At 40.5% G+C, this 17,543-nt stretch overlaps 2 protein-coding genes and 1 pseudogene across 6 annotated transcripts in view; 1 reads left to right on the top strand and 2 right to left on the bottom strand.

Moving 5' to 3' along the window:
- ANKRD27 (ankyrin repeat domain 27) overlaps nt 1–7,573 on the top strand; it is a 68,521-nt gene extending 60,948 nt beyond the window's left edge. For 2 of the 4 annotated variants that reach the window (XM_077132267.1, XM_077132268.1), the window contains 7 exons: nt 915–1,112; nt 1,922–2,041; nt 2,862–3,023; nt 3,962–4,073; nt 4,866–4,944; nt 5,127–5,199; nt 6,238–7,573. In XM_077132267.1, the coding sequence (XP_076988382.1) occupies nt 915–1,112; nt 1,922–2,041; nt 2,862–3,023; nt 3,962–4,073; nt 4,866–4,944; nt 5,127–5,199; nt 6,238–6,471 (978 nt within the window). In that variant the 3' untranslated portion in view covers nt 6,472–7,573. Of the gene's footprint in view, nt 1–914; nt 1,113–1,921; nt 2,042–2,861; nt 3,024–3,961; nt 4,074–4,865; nt 4,945–5,126; nt 5,200–6,237 lie in introns of those variants that run through there. The other 2 variants (XM_077132269.1, XR_013163510.1) reach the window with 2 other exon arrangements.
- Nucleotides 7,574–8,205: 632 nt separating this feature from the next.
- On the bottom strand, nt 8,206–11,549 carry LOC143658417 (stress-induced-phosphoprotein 1 pseudogene; annotated as a pseudogene).
- Nucleotides 11,550–11,692: 143 nt separating this feature from the next.
- On the bottom strand, nt 11,693–17,207 carry PDCD5 (programmed cell death 5). Of its 2 annotated transcripts, XM_077132270.1 has the most exons (6): nt 17,023–17,207; nt 16,041–16,078; nt 14,226–14,287; nt 13,167–13,258; nt 12,204–12,275; nt 11,693–11,880 (listed from the first exon to the last, which is right to left on the bottom strand). In XM_077132270.1, the coding sequence occupies exons 1-6, from the start codon at nt 17,086–17,088 to the stop codon at nt 11,833–11,835; spliced, it is 378 nt and encodes a 125-aa protein (XP_076988385.1). In that variant the 5' UTR covers nt 17,089–17,207; the 3' UTR covers nt 11,693–11,832. The 2 variants fall into 2 exon arrangements, with proteins under 2 accessions (XP_076988385.1, XP_076988386.1); XM_077132271.1 differs by lacking the exon at nt 12,204–12,275.
- Nucleotides 17,208–17,543: the final 336 nt, after the last annotated feature.

A 17,543-nucleotide genomic window follows, 5' to 3' on the forward strand; every position in this document is an offset into this window, starting at 1 on the left:
TGCCCAATTTTATCAGTTTTGGTAAATGCATTGTCATGTAACCAGTACCACAGTCAAGACAGAAAATATCTCCATCACCCCAAAATTTCCTGCCCACCCTTTTGTACTCATCCCCTTCCCCAAACCCTAGCACCTCCCTTTGGTTTGTCATTCGTGGTTTTGATTGACATTTCTCTGATAACTAATGATGTTAAGCATCTTTTTACGTGCTTATGGACCATCCACCTGTCCTTTTGTGAAAAGTATTTTCAAATTGGACTGTCTTATTACTGAGTTGTAAAAATTTTGTTTTTACATTCTAAGTACAAGCCCTTTGTCAGACACACGTATTGCAAATATTTTCTCTTATTTTGTGGCTTCTTTTTCTATTTTCTTAACAGTTTGTCAAAGAGCAAACATTTTAAATTTATGAAGTCCAGTTAATCAGTTTTTACCATTATAGTTTGCGGGTTTTGTGTCTTTTCTAAGACACTTTTGCTTACCCCAGTGTTGCAAAGATTTTCTCCTATATTTCTTACAAGAAGTTTTATGGGTGTAGCTTTTACATTTAGGTCTGTGGTGCATTTCGATTAATGTGTTTAGTGTTGAGATAAGGGTTGATGTGCCATTTTAAAAATACATACGTATCCACTTTTCCAGCACCATTTATTGAACAGACGTAGTTGGCATAATAGGATCAATTTAGTGGCTTGCTTTATCACAAATGGAATACTAAATGTTGGACAAGGTAGTCTATCTTTTGCTACATCATACCTTTTTAAAGTTGTAGGGATACACTTGTGAGCATTCTCATTCTGGATCTCATTGTGATCCCAAATTGTGCCCAGGGTTTGGGGGTCAGATGGCTTTGATTGCAATTGGCTTAAACAGTGTCACCATCTGTGACGTCTGTCACCATCTTCTGTGTTTACTAGAGGCTGGCGAAGATCCCTGCCAGTGGGCTTGGCGTGCACGTGACCAGCCAGGATGGCTCCTCCCCACTGCATGTTGCTGCCCTGCATGGTCGGGCTGACCTCGTCTGCCTCTTGTTGAAGCACGGGGCCAGCGCAGGGGCCAGGAATGCAAACCAAGCTGTCCCACTCCACCTCGCCTGCCAGAAGGGCCACTTTCAGGTACAGGTTCTGTCTCCTAGGTAGAGTGTAGCAGGGTGCTTGATTTTGGTTAAAATCTCAGTTGATAGGAGTGCTGCAGGGTACATGGGTTTCATGGCTAGCTTGGAGAACTGGCCCATTTACTTCCCACCACACTCACCTGTGCTTGGCAGGACCACTCGGCCCAGACACACAGAACTTGGTGGGACTCCCTTGGGTGCTTCCCTTGCTCCCACCAGTCTAGGTGGCACAAAGGCTGGCGTTCTGGATGACCCCAGCCAGAGCTATCCCAAGTGTTGGGGTGCTGGTCATCAAGAGGTCACTCCCACAGCCCTTGCCTGTGCCAGCTTAGTTCTACCATATTGAAGAGGTCCAAGGGGGTGACCTGTGGACTGATTGACTTCTTTTAAAGTCCTGTTTTATTTTTTGAAAATTACTTTTATTTTTCATTTTTGTTTTTCAATTTCGCCTCAAGCTTTTTAAAGACAGGGACCATATTTCAGGTTCATAGCACTATGGCGCCCAGCATAGTGCTTCAATCATCATTTTCCTAATCTGTAAAACTGGAGTAATAATTTCAACTCTGCAAAAGGTAGACAGAAAGATCAGATGGAAAATCAAGTGCTTAGCCTATGGAGGGCATACAGTAGGCCCTCAGCAAGTGTTACCTGCCCTTGAGTCGGGTCTCTTTTCTCCTGAGGGTAGGATGTGTTTCTGAAAAACTTTTTAAAGAAAATGAGAGGCACTTTTTAAAAAAAGAATATCAAGTTAGAGGATCTTTCTCACTGCACGTTTTAAATAAGTTTGCAAATTTTCTTTCTCTGTGCTAGGTGGTGAAGCATCTGTTACATTCTAATGCAAAACCCAATCAGAAGGATCTAAGTGGGAATACTCCCCTCATTTACGCCTGTGCTGCTGGCCATCATGAAGTCGCTGCTCTGCTGCTCCAGGTAAGGGCCCCTCAGAGCGCAGGCGCTGCCTGAGTGGAGCGCAGGATCTTCTGCGCCCTGATCCTGGGGTCCTGATGCCAGCCGAGAGTAGGCCTCAGCCTTGCTGCTAGCAGGCTCCCAGCTCTGTTCTCTGGGGAGAGGAGCTTTGCTTTGCACTTCCACCCACGATCCTATTGTGGGAAGTGGGGTCTCAGGGTCTGTGCTGCTTCAGGGATGCAGGGTGACAGCATTAGATGCTACTTTTGATGAAGGTTTGACTCTTATGTCATTTACTATGAATGGGTAAGTTGAATTGTCACCTGAAGTGTAAGCTGAGTGTTCTAAGGTCGCTGCTACTCTCGTTTTTCCCTTGAAGGTTAATTGTAGAATGGATAATTTAAGGAAGCAGGGGAAAAAAAATGGCTTACCTTTATTAACCCTCCTACCCAAAGACATCTCATTTTGGTGGACTTTTAAAAAATGAGTACAGGTTAGATCAGTATTCTTTTTTTTCATTTAACATGCAAAATTGTTTATTAAAACTTTGAATTTTAGTGGTCACATAACTATGGATGTATCATAGTTTAATTTTTAACCATTTTGGCTCTGTACGTTTTTATAACTTCCATTTTTTTTTTCTGCCACCATGATAAATGCTGCAATGAAGTCTTTGTATACGAGATTTTTCTTGATATTACTTTTACCCCTAACACTTTATTTAGAAGATTTTCAGACGTAAGAAAGGTGAAGGAAGTTTATAGTGAATACCTCTCTCCCCATCAGCTAGATTCTGCCATTAGCATTATTGAGGATTCCTTTTGACTGCAGTGTTTCTTCCTAGCATGGAGCCTCCATTAACGTTTCCAACAATAAGGGCAACACGGCGCTGCATGAGGCTGTGATAGAGAAGCACGTCTTTGTGGTAGAGCTGCTTCTGCTTCATGGGGCATCAGTTCACATCTTGAACAAGAGGCAGTGCAGAGCTATAGACTGTGCAGAACAGGTGAGTGGTGAAGGCTTCCTCAGCTCCCTTTGATTCCTTGTGCTTAAATTGGTTCTGAAGTAGCAACAGCTAGAGATCTGAGTCGCTGTGCATGGCTGAGTTGGCAGGGTGTGCCGGAAGCCTGGTCTTGTCCCCAGCTCAGAGTTGGCCTGCTCGGGGCACCAGGACTTGTTATCTTGGGGCAGCTTTCAAAGGCTGAGTGGACGCACCCCTGCCTGACACCCCTTACACACCCCAGACAAGTTGTGCAAGTTCAGTCTCAGGGAAATTAGCAAGTTAGGACATTGTTTTGGTTTTACCCATCCCTCTAGTGTGAATATATCCGATGCTTCGGCGGCACAAGGGAGAGCATTTGTTTAGTTTGTGGATTTAATACTTCTTGAGTTCTGTAAGGAGAATCGCGATTACTAATTTATCACGCTGTAGTGCTGTGGATGTTTTCTGTGAAGAAAGTAGCTCTTTTCTGCTCCTGTTTTTAGCTAGTTTTCTACTTGGGACAGATACGGGTTAGAATGACACATTTGATATGTTGTGGTTACATAAATCCAACCTACTCATGTAGGCTTATTATATTAATTTTCAATTTTCAGTGATATTTCTTAACAGAATTGAAATATTTTAAACTTGCAGTTTAGTACTTTGTCAAATGACAATGCTGATGAATGTTTTTATTGAGGACTTACCATGTGCCAGGCCCTGTTGTGTTTTATTTGTTTTAATATGTCCATTCCTTACGATAACCTTGGTAACAGGCCCTATATTGTCTCAATCCCAGCGCACAGAGCAGTTAATAACAGGACTCCTCTTTACCACTCGGCTTCATGGCCTCTCCTGCCCATCCACACCAATGTATATTGATGTATAGATTGAAATAAACAATTGCTTGCTAAGAAAGAATAAAAACATGTAGTCATTATCTTTTCCCTTTCAAATTGTAGAATTCAAAAATAATGGAACTACTACAGGTCCTACCGAGTTGTGTTGCCACATTAGATGATGCTGGTGAAACAGACCAATCCGAGTACGTTACTGTTAAGATCATGAAAAAATGTAAGAACTATAATTCTCAACTTGGGTTTATTTGGAAATTAATGAGTAATTGGTTTTCATTTAATTGTAAATGCAAGATGTAATTATAATTGTGGCTGGTGTGGAGTAACATGTGAATTCATCAAACAAGAGTTTGGTGAAGGTTTTTCTGGTCGTAGTTTTCTCATAGATTGTAATGATACTTCCTGAGGAAATAAACTCTCAGCATTACTTTGAAGGTTTGGGCCTCTACTTACTGACCTAAGTGGGAGGGACAATTTCTGGCAGTTTCTTTATGCCTCTTATTTCCAAAACCGGGTATTCTGGGCTTTTTTTTTTTTTACATCTGAGGTAAATGTTGCCTTTAAAGACTTTTAAAAAATATTTGTAAATGTGTAGGGGTTGATGATAATTAGAGCAGCAGTTGCCATCCAGAGGTAAGTATGAAGTCTTTTCTTCTCTTAAAAAAGTTTCTCTAGTTTTGGAGAAGTCCTTGTTCTACTTTTTTTTTAAGTTACACGATGGGTGTGTGATGCAATAATGTGAAAAAACCCACTCACTTATATGGATAATCCTATGACTGTCTTATGATTGCTTGTGGCTGAAGAAAGGCATAGTATATTAAGGATTTATCTATGTGTCTTGTGGGGATTCACCCAGTAATGAGTAGGCATCTGCTGATGTATTTCTCTAAGTAAATTAAGTGCTAAACTTTGAAACTAAGAAAATTGAAAGATTGCATCTGTGCTATAATTTTTTACAAATATATTAACTATATCTGAAGTATTCAGACGTTCATCTTTTTATCTACAGGGAACTCAAAAGTGTATGATCTACCGGATGAACCTTTTTCACGACAGTTTTACTTTGTCCACTCAGTTGGTCAGTTTAAGTGAGTATAAAATGCGAGTTGATTTCTGTGCTTTTGACCTTAGAGTTGATATAGCACTGAAGCAAGATATGTGCAGCTTCAAGCCGGTCTAGACATATCTGCATGGTCTTCAAATGCTGCCACCTTGTGACCAGCCAGCGCCACTTCATACCACTATCCCAACTGTTCATTTTGGGTTTCAGGGGAAGGACTTCAAGGGAGATTATGGCAAGAGATAGAAGTGTCCCTAATTTTACTGAAGACTCTTTGCATCAGGTGAGGTACTAAACACCAGCTTATAATCATCTTTTAAAACTTACCTTTTTTTTTTTTTTAACTACATTGTGCATAAACATTTCTCTATGATAGTCTACATTTCATTGTTCCCTCTGTTAAGAGTTAACAATTAAAACTAGTCTTCTGTAGTGGTACAGTCAAAAGTACGGACTTCACTTATTGCTATTTAAAAGTACATTTATGAGCTGAAAAAAGTAAGTGAGGGAAAAGTAGAAAATGGTTATATACAGGGTAGCTGCAGTTTCTTTTATGTATTAGATGAAATATCTCAGACGTTGCCATCTAAGCAAATTTACTAATGTTTTAATCAGTAACGTAGGAGGGAAGCCACAGTTTGCATACAGATGGATAAAAAACTTCTCCAAATAGGGAATAAATTTGCTCATATCAGCAATTCTGAATGTGGCCATCTTCCTGTTACAGTACTATTTAATTGCTCAATTATAAGAAGCCTACTTGAAAAACTATGGTACTATAAGGCTGTTCATCTCGGATGCTTGACTCTTCTTGCAGCTTGCCAATATAGGATAACTGACTATGAGAAATCGAATTTATAGCATGTGTGGCATAGGCTTGTAATACACAGAAGTTCTGAATCTTTGTTTTAGAGAATTAAAGTGATTTTTATTAATTTTTTATTTCATACTTAACCTTTTCCCATGACTTTGCTGATAGACCTGCTGCTTAGTAGAAAGCCACAAACTGTGAAATCTGCCTGGGTTCAATCAAGCGCTAGCTCTTCTTCCTTGTAGCTATGTGGGACTTTAGGCAGATTGCTTAATTTGCTGATTCTGTTTCCTCAGCTGTAAAAAATAAGTTGTACATATTTCTTAGAATTATAAAGATTCAGTGTGAAGACATGCAAAGCATTTAGAGATGTAATAATTGAAATTATACCTGAAAAGTACTCAGCACACTGCCTGACACATACTGAATACTCAAAGGTACTTATTGTTGTGGTGGTTGGTTTACAGCACTGTGTAAACATGAACTGTTTGAACTGTACCTTTTCTTTAGCCAGACAGGCAGAGAAGCACAGTAAAGCAAAATAATCTAACAGACCAGAGCAGATCTCAGACTGGAGACCAAGGAAGCAGTGATCCGTCCGAAAGGCCTGCACTGAAGCAAACTGCTCCTAGGAACAGGCGATTGCTCCGCAGACACACAGTCAGCGAGGCAGTTGGAGCCAGGAGCCCAGAGACTGCTGGCAACCTAACCACTCCCCAAGAGTCAGATATTCCCCAGTCTTAACAGTAATAAGGAATTGTTTGATTTGCTGCCAAAAAGTGATCACTCAACAAGAAGATGCCAAGCATGAATATGGCTTAGAACTAAGTGTACCTTCAAATAACTGGCTTCAGAGAGTACATCTTCAGCAGAAAGTTCCTGAAAGTTTTTCTGTTAAGACAGTGGCTGAGGCAAAGAGTGTTAACAAAAAAATTATCACCCCTTTCCTCTTCAAAGCTATTGAATGTACTTGAAAAGGAATGCCAAAATTTCTAAGTATCCAGATCCTTAAGTCTGAGGTACATATTTAAATTTCAGGGTTCCTTGGTTACAGCAAAAGATTTCATCACCAAATTCTGACCTCCTCCTACCAAAAGGTGCTAAATATCTTTGAGTGTATAAATTAGGAAACTGCAGGCTACAAGAATTCATCCGTCTGGGATAAGCTGAAGAGAAGCAGCCCTAAATTTCACAGGACGGTGGAGGCCAGGTAGAAAAGTCATCTTAGATCCTGGAAAACTGTTCCTTCGCAAAGCAACACAGGAACCCAAAGATGCCTAAATGTTATTTAGATGTTCATTTTGGTGAAACAGACGAGTCTTACACCATTTATATGAGAAAAGTTCGGTATAATTTTTTTTTTCCAAGAACATAGATATTTTGTTGGAACATAGTGTAGTGTACTTGAAATATCCCTTTCCATTAAGAACCTCCCTTAGTTATCACCCCTTAAGGATGGTTACTGAACTAGAGGGTAGATTTGGCACATCTTTTCTTAGTATTTTGATTCAAATTCGAAAATAACAGCACAAACCAGGTTAAAGTTAGTTTAAGTTAGAATTTATCACCATTTATTCCTTTTTATAAATTTCTATAGATTATACTGTTATTTTTTTATGTTATTAATTGGTCTAGAGCAACAAACATGGGTTTTTCCTGAGTACATTTTCAAATAACTTTGTAATAGGAAAAAGGTTTTGTGCATGTTCTTGGAAATACTTGTGATTGTATAGAAGGGAGGGGCTGATTATTTTTCTACAAAGTAATTTATGATTTCTAATTTTCTAATGTTCCTTGGATATGTGCCAAATGATGGAAAAGAAACAGTAAACTTTATGATTCTTGAGTGTGTCATGGTATACGTTTTTAGTTTATGTTTTACGAGATATACCCCTTTCTCAGTCTTTCTGCTATAAACATGTTTACATGTACAAAAGTGTTTCCTGTTGGTACCTGTCTAAGGCCAACTTATCCAGTAGCTTACAAAAATATTTTGATTTCTTTTAAAATCAAGACAAAAATGAACATAAGACAGCTTCCTAGTCCAAACAGGAAATGAGCATTGTTGCTTTTGCTAATTTCTTTGTTCTGATTTATTTTTCCTACTTTCCCCACTTTCAGACAAACCCTTATTGAAAAGATGGTGTGGTTCTATCCTGCCTGAATTAGGAAACTGTATCCTATATTTTTTCAGTATAGCCATTTTCAAGCTACAAATACATATATTTGATGCACCTCATTTTGGGGGTGGTAAAAATGTAATTTCAGAAACACTTCTGTGTATACCCAGACATTTAATTATAACTATCACCCTGACAAGTACAGTGTCACATGAGGAAGCAGGCTCCAAGACCTCTGAGCCAGGGTCAAGGCCAGGTTGTTGGTAGTGTCTAATTGGCCACCATCATCTGTAGATACTAATGTTGTGAATCGAACTGTCAATGTTAGGACAAAAGTTTCCTCTTTTTGAGCTATTTTAGTAGTCAATAGTGTGAGCCATCTTAAGTGACTACCTTGATTATTTTATATTTTACTTTTTTAAACATATAACCATGCCCGACTGGCCTGTTTTATTGGAGGAGGGGATGTGGAGTTAACAATGTGAAGACAGCTGGGACTGGAGGTTGGGAAGAACACCCTCCCCTCTCCATACATGCCCAGTGCCCCAAATAAAAAATAACCAACTATGGGAAGCAGCCAAGACACCAATTGAGGGGAAAGGGGAAGGAGGCATGGAACCGAGGGCAGCAGCGAGGAGACCATGCTTGTGCTGGGAGGGCCAGGAGGCAGTGGCTGCTGAGCAACCTGAGCACAAGCCTCTGTATCTTCCACACAGGTATGTGTAAATATATGAGATAAGTTGTTCTTTTTCTCCCCCTTGTCTCCCTTCTGCTCCGTGCCATTTGCAGAGGTCCCTAGCACCTCTGTCCACATGAGGGTGAAGAGAAGGGAAAGGAACAGGTCACCACCAGATTGCCATCAGACCCACATCCATCAGATCCATCAGCTTCTGTATCTGCTGAGCTAATACAGGATTCTTTAAGTGCTCCCTGAGTGCGTGGGGGAACTTCTGCATCTGCTTCAGGATGAGCTACCTGGCCGGGTCACTCATCTGCTGCACCTCAGGGTCGGCCATGGCACAACGCTTCACATCCTCAGGGCTACATGTCGGTTATACTGGGCCATTACCCAGTGTTGGTAACCATCTGCAGCCTCCTTACAGTTGGAGTCCAGTTCTAGTGCCTTCTGGTAGACATCCATGGCTTCTGTGTAGTCCTCCATTGCTTCCAGGGTAGCTACTTTCCATGTATAAATAACCCTTGATGAAGGTGGGCTCTAGCTGGATACACTCCTCATGGTCCTTGAATACTAGCTGAAACTCAGTTTGCTGTACCAGGCAGCTCAATGGCTGTGTAATTTGGTGTCTCCAGGGTTATGTTTGATGGCTTCTGTATAATGCTTCATGGCCTGGGGATAATCCCCTTTCTGAAAACATTCATTGCCTTTGTTTTTCTCCTCCAAAGCCAGGTCAGGGTTAATGTAGGCCAACCGCTCCTGCTCCTTTAGGATTTTCTCTGCCTGCTGGCATTTCTGGAGCACATCTGGGGTCTGGTGCTCTGCCAAAGATTTGCCAAAGAAATGGATGGCATCTTTATACTTTTCTTCTTTGAAGTAGGTGTTGCCAATTTGGGTGTAAGCTTTGGCAATCTGTCGAGTCATCTTGTTTTTCTCACCCAACTTCAATGGCCTTCTCACACAGTTCCCAGCATTTATTATTGTTGCCCTTTTCAAAGAACATCACTGCTTGATTGGTAGTATAAGTCATATTGGTGGGGTCCAGATCCTTGGCTCTGTCATAACACTCCAAGGATGTGTCAAAGTCTCTCTTCTTGTGGGTATCATTCCCCAACTCTCTTTCAGTGCTTGCTTCTTATTCCCTGGAAGGTCTTCTTCCATTGGCTCTGGTTTGGTCTCCTTTTTTGGTGGAGGTGGCAGCAGAGGCATGGCAACCTCTTCTTCCTCACCCACACTACCCAGATCAACTCCAAGGAGGCCATTGAGAGTGGTCGTGATCCAGGGATCTTGTAGTTTCGTGCCAGATGGCTTATTTCACAGTTGTTCTATCAGGTCCCAGTAGGCCGGATTACTGAGCAGTGTCCTTGTCCTGGGGTCACTCTCCAGCTTCTGATAGATTAGGCATATTGAAAGGGGTTAGGAATTTCCTCTCCTCCAATCAGCCTCCATATTCTGTAAATCCTCTTTAAGCTGAGGGTTATTTGCTTCGAATTTTAAAACCTCCTCAAAGGATCGTCTGGCTTCTTCAAACTGGTTTAAAAACTCAAGAGCTGCTGCTTTTCACGAATAGCCTTTGCCCCAGTCAAGCTTTAAGTCAACAGTTTTACACCCATCCTCATAAGCCTTCTGATAGTCTCCTTTCTTGGCACAGGCTTGCTGTAGTGTACCTGGTTCTGGGATCTGATTGCTTCAAAGTAGGACTAGAATGCATCGTCAGAATTACCTGCCCTCAGGGCCCTACTGCCCGTCTCTTTGAACTGCTTTACCTGCTCCACAGCCCAGCCTGGAACTGGGCTGAATCAAATCTGTCCGCTTTGCATTCCCAACTGCACACGCCATCTCTACTTCAATTATTTTTAAAAACACTTGTTTTTTCTCCCCACTGCCCAGATAGAATAGTACTGTACCTCCTTACTGCTTTCAAGACCTCTCCACTTGTATACAAAACCATTTAAGTGTTTTTGAAAGCCAGGAATTTAACAATATTTAAACAAATTCACATCAGTAATGCCATTAGGGTAGGGGTTACTATTCGAGATAAAGCATGTACCCTTCAGAATTGTGAAGGTTTCCTCCAGCATTTTCATGTAAATGATGCCTAAAGCTAAAATTAACAACACAAACACACACAGCCAAATCCCTGACCAAATTTTACCACTGGCTATTTATAGTTCTGTTCCTTTAAAAAAAAATTCTGATGTTCTTAATGGTTCTATTCATTTCTTTATTCAGAAGTATCAGACATTTATTTCTAATATTTTCTTTGTTGGTTGTATTTACCAACTTCAGATCTCAAATATAAACAACTGTCAGCAGTATACTGGTTAAAGCAGAGACTGGGAGGATTGTAAATGACATTTTCCATCACTAGTCTGCTACTAATCCTATTCGTCTGATTAGTGATGTGCACTTCTTTATGGGCTAGGTCTGCAGGACTAAGAATTTAGAAGGTTACACCCAAACAGCTCCGTTGACAGTTGTTTATGATTTAAATTCATGAGCAAAGTTAGCTTTTCAAAACCTAACAGAAGTCAGCACAATAGGAGATGACATTTTGCTTTGTTACCTGCAACTTTAGCGAAGAACGCAGAACATTTACACCAGATGTTTAACTGCTGAACTGTCTCAATTGGATTTTAATATTAGAAGTCATTTCTCTTATACATATGTTTATTTTGTGGGAGTATTATTACCAGTATGTGCTAGTTATCTTGTTAATTTTTTTCAATGGAAGTATCAGTCTAGTTAGGCTGTTTTGCCTGGGGGTGTTGTTAATTTAATTTCAGTGCCTTGAAAAATAAAGCCAAATGCAGATATTTTTCTTTTTTTAAACATTAAATGGCAGGATTCAGTGTGCAGGAAGAGAAACAGCTCTTGCTTTTACATCCTGTCTTGGAAATATTAGATGTACCCATATATTAGAGTCTATTCAGCTTAAATGCATGGCTTTTAATTCCCAAAATGTTACCGTTAACTTTCTTTTTACTGATGAGTACTTTAGAAGCTTCTGTTTCTGCCAAGGCCATTTTCCCTACCTACCACTAATTTCACAACTGGAAAGATATATATATTCCTGCTTCTACATGTTTAAAAGTTTTTATTAGGAAGGGAAAAATGCAAAATGCACCTCATGTCATTCAATTATGGCACTAAAGCAACTCTGCCCGAATTGTTTAATTTTGCAAAATGAGTTTATTTTTTTAAAGGCATATACACAATAAACAAAGCAAACATGTAATCAGATCTTCTTCAAAGCATTATCTGTCCTAGAATGGTACCAGTAAGTTCCAGTCTCTAAACATTTTTAATTCAATAATCATCATCTTCATCAGAGTCCATTACTTTTCTTCTGTTGAACTGGGGAGGAAATTAAAAGAATGTCATAACATGTTTAATAAAGCACACCTCTGATTTTCTGAGAAATACACTGTCTACCTACTTTAGCAAGACATTTTTGAATGTCTTTAAAACAACTTAGTGACCTAAGGGGATGAGAGATGGGAATAATTTCTATGTTTAGACTCCTGCAATATATTCAGCCTGTCTTCCCAAACTTCTATGTGTTACAAAATGAGAACTATGGGCTAGGACATGTTTTGATATGACAGATACATATTCAATACTTAACATTTAAAATATCAATTTTTTTATACAAGCCATGTACATTTTGGGAAACTTACTTTAACTGTTGTTTTCTTTTCTGTCTGTTGGCTTACTTTTTCAAGGATTTCTATTAAACCTTGTTCTGATACCTGGGATAGCCAGATAGAAAAACAGTACCTTTTTAAACAAATAATTTATCTCAGTTGATTTAATAATTTTACAGTCTTCTTGGAGTGTGGGGGAAGAGGTCAAGAGAAAAGGAGTGATGGAACACGGGGTTAAAACTACTGGATATAGCTACTGGTTCCAAATAAAATTTGCTCTGCCATTCCTCACTTGAGAAGGAGGGGAGAAAAGTATTCATCAACAAGCTCTCAGAAAAATTCAAAGTTAGACATTTAAAAAACTTTATCACCACTAGTCCACAATTAAAATCAACTGTACCAGGTACAGTGTGAGGGACAGAGATACAATGCATCTGTCCTTAAGAAGCTTAAATGCCAAACTTAAGCCAGACTCATAAAAACATCAGTCGGTGGTTCTCAGGGAAAAGAGGAAGAATAGACTGAACCCCACAGGCTATGACAGCAGCAGAGGGCTTCCCAGTGTAGGTGGGGCTCTGAATCTTAAAAGGAAGGTTAGGCTTGCCAGGATATGCCCATCAGGTCAATCTAGCAGCACACATAATAACGAAGGAAGTTTACTATTTCCTCATTTGTAAAACAAGCCCAACTTCTACACTTTGCAGTATTTTAAATGAGCAAACCTTGTTTCCAGCACAAAAGCAATTTCAGTTCGGTAACCCTAAAAATCACTGGGTCACACAGATATCAACCAGTTCCATGGCAGTGTCAGGAGAGGAGAAGCAGAGGATGGTAGAGCAGTTATTCATCTTTTATGATTTATGGTAAGTGTAACTATTCTCTCCTTAAAATATTTCATAGAAATATTCAACAAGAATTCTGTCATCAGATGGAGATGAGACTGTCCTTTTGATAAAGTAGCTAATAATAGGTAAAGTTACCTCAAAGCAAGCTTACCTTCCCACTTAGTTGTCCATATCTTGCCATCTGTATAAGGTAATTCTCTACTGCTTTAGTTTTCTCGGGCTTTACAAGTGCTAAATTACTTACTGAAAGAAAAAAATATATATACACACACACAAAAGGTGTTAACTAAATGCACTTATATTTATATCTTGAAACTATGCACCAACATTTCCAAAGCACTTCACATCCACTGTTATTTTAAGTCTCATGACCAGAGGTCAGTAGGGCATACAGTATTTTCTGCTCCTCTTAAAGTAAAGTTTCATCATGACAATCTCGCCACATGGAGGTCATGGGAGAGCCAAGATTAAACTTGGGCCCTTAGAGTCTAAGCACCTTGACTTTTTGTTTGTCTTTTACAAATATACATCTGCTCTCTGGAAAGCAATTCCTAATCCCAATGCATATGCAAATAGTCTGTTACACCTTTAGTATTAACCACCAGTATTTACAACACCAACCCTGAGTTAAATAGCCCCAGAAACACTCTTTGCAGCTCAAATGATAATATAATCTATCTTAAAATTCCAAAACATTCTGCTAAAGGCAATTAACGGTGGTGATTTATCTAATGCTCTCTTCTAAAAGTCAAACTGGGCTTCATGTTATAATTTTAAGATACCAGTTCATTTTGATTGGTTCATTTATTTTTATTCATGGTTTTCTTTTGGGGCTTTATTATGAAAAACTTCAAAGATACATTAAAACAGAGAACACAGTAAGTCCCTAAGCCCCATCAACCTTTCAACTACCACCAATATTTTTAGTTGACCCACTTTAAGAGTTAACTGTTCCTATAAATTTTACCTAATGTGCACTTAGAGTCTCTTCGGTAAGAGAAAACTGAACTGGAATGTTTAATAATGATTAATTACATTTCTCTAGGTTAATAAACTTTACACTTCTTACAAATAATCTATATTTCAAATGTTATTAGGTTAAATATTTAATCTAGAGATAGCAATAATTTCATGCATTATGTCCCCATCCAATTAATTCAAGCCAATTTAATTTGTTAAATTAGAAACAATGGAAATGGAAGATGCTTACACCTGGCCCGGGCTGACTGATCCAGAACTTGGGCTAGGATACTGTTTCTCATTTCTGCTTCCCTACAACAAAAACAGATCAAAGCAGATTAAATTAGAAACTCAGCTGTCAGCATCCTTATTGGACATTACCAAAAAAGCAACTCATTTAATATAAGTTTTTCAAGATAAAAGTCTGCTGCATAGACAGACCACATTACAGGTGTGCAAATGGCACACCTACTATATTACAGAAGAGTCCAATCTTGCCTACAAAGAGCCAATTTTATATTAGAGGTACAAAGCTACCAGGCTGGTAGGTAAAACTTTCTTCAAAATTCAGCTAACCATGATTATCAACATTTAATAAGTATCTACCATGTGCCAGGTGCTAGAAATTTGTAGTGGGATTTCCAGCAATTAGAAGGACCAAGAGATTAATCATGAAATTCGGGATGAAGCTTTGACCCAGGAGAGCTATGTTAGAGACATAGATAATCGTGGCAGGGCTAGAACAAAATCTCATGTTTCAAAATCTCAGTTCTATAGGGCATCTACTAGCACATATTGAGATGGGAGTGGGGGACTAGTTCATGTTTGCAGAACGGTGGTTTTCAAACATTTTTAAGCAGCAGAATTCTTTTCCCCCTAAATGAAGTCTTTCAAGGAATGTAATGCACAAAACAGACAAAAGCAGAGTTGCTTTGGCTGAGTTAGAGGAGAACCTGGGACAGGCCATGCCCCCGTACCACCTCCATGTGAGGGGCCCATGGGCTCCTGGAACAAGACCACTTCTCTAGGCCATTTGTTTACCTTTCCTGAGTACTTCGACCCTACCATGAACTACTATTAGTATACTTCACTGAATCTAAGATGCCATCGACTGTAAGATACAGTATAATTCCATGTATCTCTAAGAAAGAAAGAACATCCTAGATGAGGTAATCTGATAGGAGATACTCACCCACCCAACCCAAAGGTGGGGTGTCAAAGAGCAACATTCCCAGAATAAGGAAAACAAGAAATATAGAAAGGTACAGCAAAGAAGCTTGAATGCATCAACCTAGGCCCTGAGTGGAGGAAAAAAAAAGAAAAAAGTTCCTCTGAGAATTTGGACTATAAATTTTAGTCTTACAGGTTTTTTGTCTGAATTCACAGTACTAAACTGGAAGGAAGGGGAGCCTCAAGCAGATAATTTAAAGAGGTCTCAGATTAGAAATGTCTACAAGTGATGACAGAAGCCAAAGTAAATCCTCTCTGGAAAAACTGAGAAGACTGATGGATTATAAGATGCATCTCAGTTTTAGAAATATTAAAATGTGAAGAAAATGTACATCTCAGAATTAATGAAGTCTCTGTAGTTTTATTTTCTTCATAGTACTTAGCACTATCCCAAGTGCTTATATTGGTATTCTCCCACTACTGTAAGTCATATGAGGGCAGGGTCCTTCTCTGCCTTTATTTCTCTAGATTCAGCACAGTGCCTGATCCAGAGCAGGTGCTCAATAAATATCTGCTGAATGGATGTGTTAAAAGGTAGCATGATGGGGTAATCAGATAGTCATTCAACAAGGTGCCATGTGTGAGATGCTTGGCTACATGCTGGGATAAAATAACGAGAGACAAACTTCTACAAGTAATTGCAATACAATGTAATATGTGCTATGAAACACCATTCATATTTATTTAACAAATTAATAATCTGATGATGATGATTTATAGAAAATCACTGTGCCAGGAGAAACTTTAAAGATTCACATCACCTATTAAACTAAATAAAGGAAAAAGATGATGTGGTGAAATCAACCTTCAAACAGTTCAGAGCTCCAGTCCATACCTGTTCTTTGCTTCCTGTTGTGCTGCATCACTAGGATCCTGCAAGAAAAAACCTTTATCTTTAATCATGTAATTTCACAGGAAAAAAAATCATTTTGTTTCTAGTACAGAACAGGCTCCTAATATGGTGGATGGTTTACCGTATAATTAAAAGGTGGGTATCACAGATATTAACGGAATAGTCTGCACTTACGACAATGTTTTGGTAAGTTTCTGAAGTCCAAAATTAATGTTTTAGGACACAACCAACCAACAGGGAGCGGCATCCCCAAATTAGTGTTTTATGTCACAACCAACCAATATGATATCATATTTTCCGGAGAAAGAATAATTTCTGGAAAATAAAACATGCCTCCGTATTGGGAATCAGGATGATTCAAATAGCACTTCCTTCGAGACCGGTTCCCCGCCACCCTTAATACATGACTACTTCAGCATCTTACTGATGTGATCTGAGCCTAGTAACTGGTTTCTCCTATGAACTGTTAACACCGTGAGGGCAAATGTTAGTATAATCTCGCCGAACCCTCCGCAGCGACCCATAACAGACTCTCAAAACATGTTTGTTGACTACTTGGGTCGGAGCAACAACTCCAGAAAACAATCCGGCTTGCCTGTCGGCTGAAATAGAAGTGAAGCAGACTAGACTCAGGGAGAGACGCGGAAGCTGGGCATTCTGCATTTCAACGCCGGCCCGGGAGAGGCAGACCTCCTGGGCAAGCAGATCCCCTGCCCCTGCCGGGGACAGGCCCTGCGCTGGAACCGCCTGGGGGCCGCACGTGGTCGGCGCCCACAGCCTGGCCGCCCGAGTCCCCACACGACAAGGGAACGGGCAGAGACCTGCCACCCCGGAGACAGCAGACGGGTCCCCGGCTCGTGGGTAAGCACCGACCTGGGCACCGAGAGCCTCCGCCTCGGGCCGCGCCCTCCAGCGAGGGCGAGGGCGGTGCCCAGAAGAGGACCGGATCGGCGGGTGCACTCACCCCGTGCTTCGCCTGCAGCTCCGCCAACCTCTGTTTCCTCAGCGCCTCCAGCTCCTCCTCCGCCATGGCGAGGCCGATCGAGCTCGAGCAGCCGCAGCCACTCGCGGGTCCACGCCGACAGAGCTCCCACAGACCCTCGGCACAGGCACGGTCCTCACTACTGCGCAGGCGTCCGCAGCGCTCAGGCGTCACCAATCCAACCCCGAGCCGCGCAGCCTGTCACAGCCAGGGCACGGGGAAGAGATCCGATTGCCTGATCGCAGGCCGTCAGCGGGATGGTGGGCAGAAACGCTCCGCGGCTCCTGTGGGCAGCGCACGTGGGTTCCTTAAGACCGCATCCCTGGGATCGGTGCCTCTGCTTGTGTAGCCAAGCTGCGTCTTGGAAAAGATACTCATCTAAACTTCTGTCATCAGCAACAACAAGCGTAACAATAAAAATAACATTTATGGGTGGCTTGTCATATGCTTATATCACCTCATTTACACATGAGGAACCCGGCTCAGAAAGGCTAAGCGGGGTG

The sequence above is a fragment of the Tamandua tetradactyla genome, chromosome 16, assembly GCF_023851605.1.
Source record: "Tamandua tetradactyla isolate mTamTet1 chromosome 16, mTamTet1.pri, whole genome shotgun sequence".
NCBI classification, from domain to species: domain Eukaryota; kingdom Metazoa; phylum Chordata; class Mammalia; order Pilosa; family Myrmecophagidae; genus Tamandua; species Tamandua tetradactyla.

Coding starts and splice junctions, on each gene's coding strand:
- PDCD5 (XM_077132270.1), bottom strand. CDS start 17,088: ATGGCGGAGGAGGAGCTGGAGGCGCTGAGGAAACAGAGGTTGGCGGAG. Junction 16,079..17,022: donor AGCTGCAGGCGAAGCACGGG/GTGAGTGCACCC, acceptor TTTTTCTTGCAG/GATCCTAGTGATGCAGCACA. Junction 12,276..13,166: donor ATGGACAACTAAGTGGGAAG/GTAAGCTTGCTT, acceptor TGGCTATCCCAG/GTATCAGAACAAGGTTTAAT.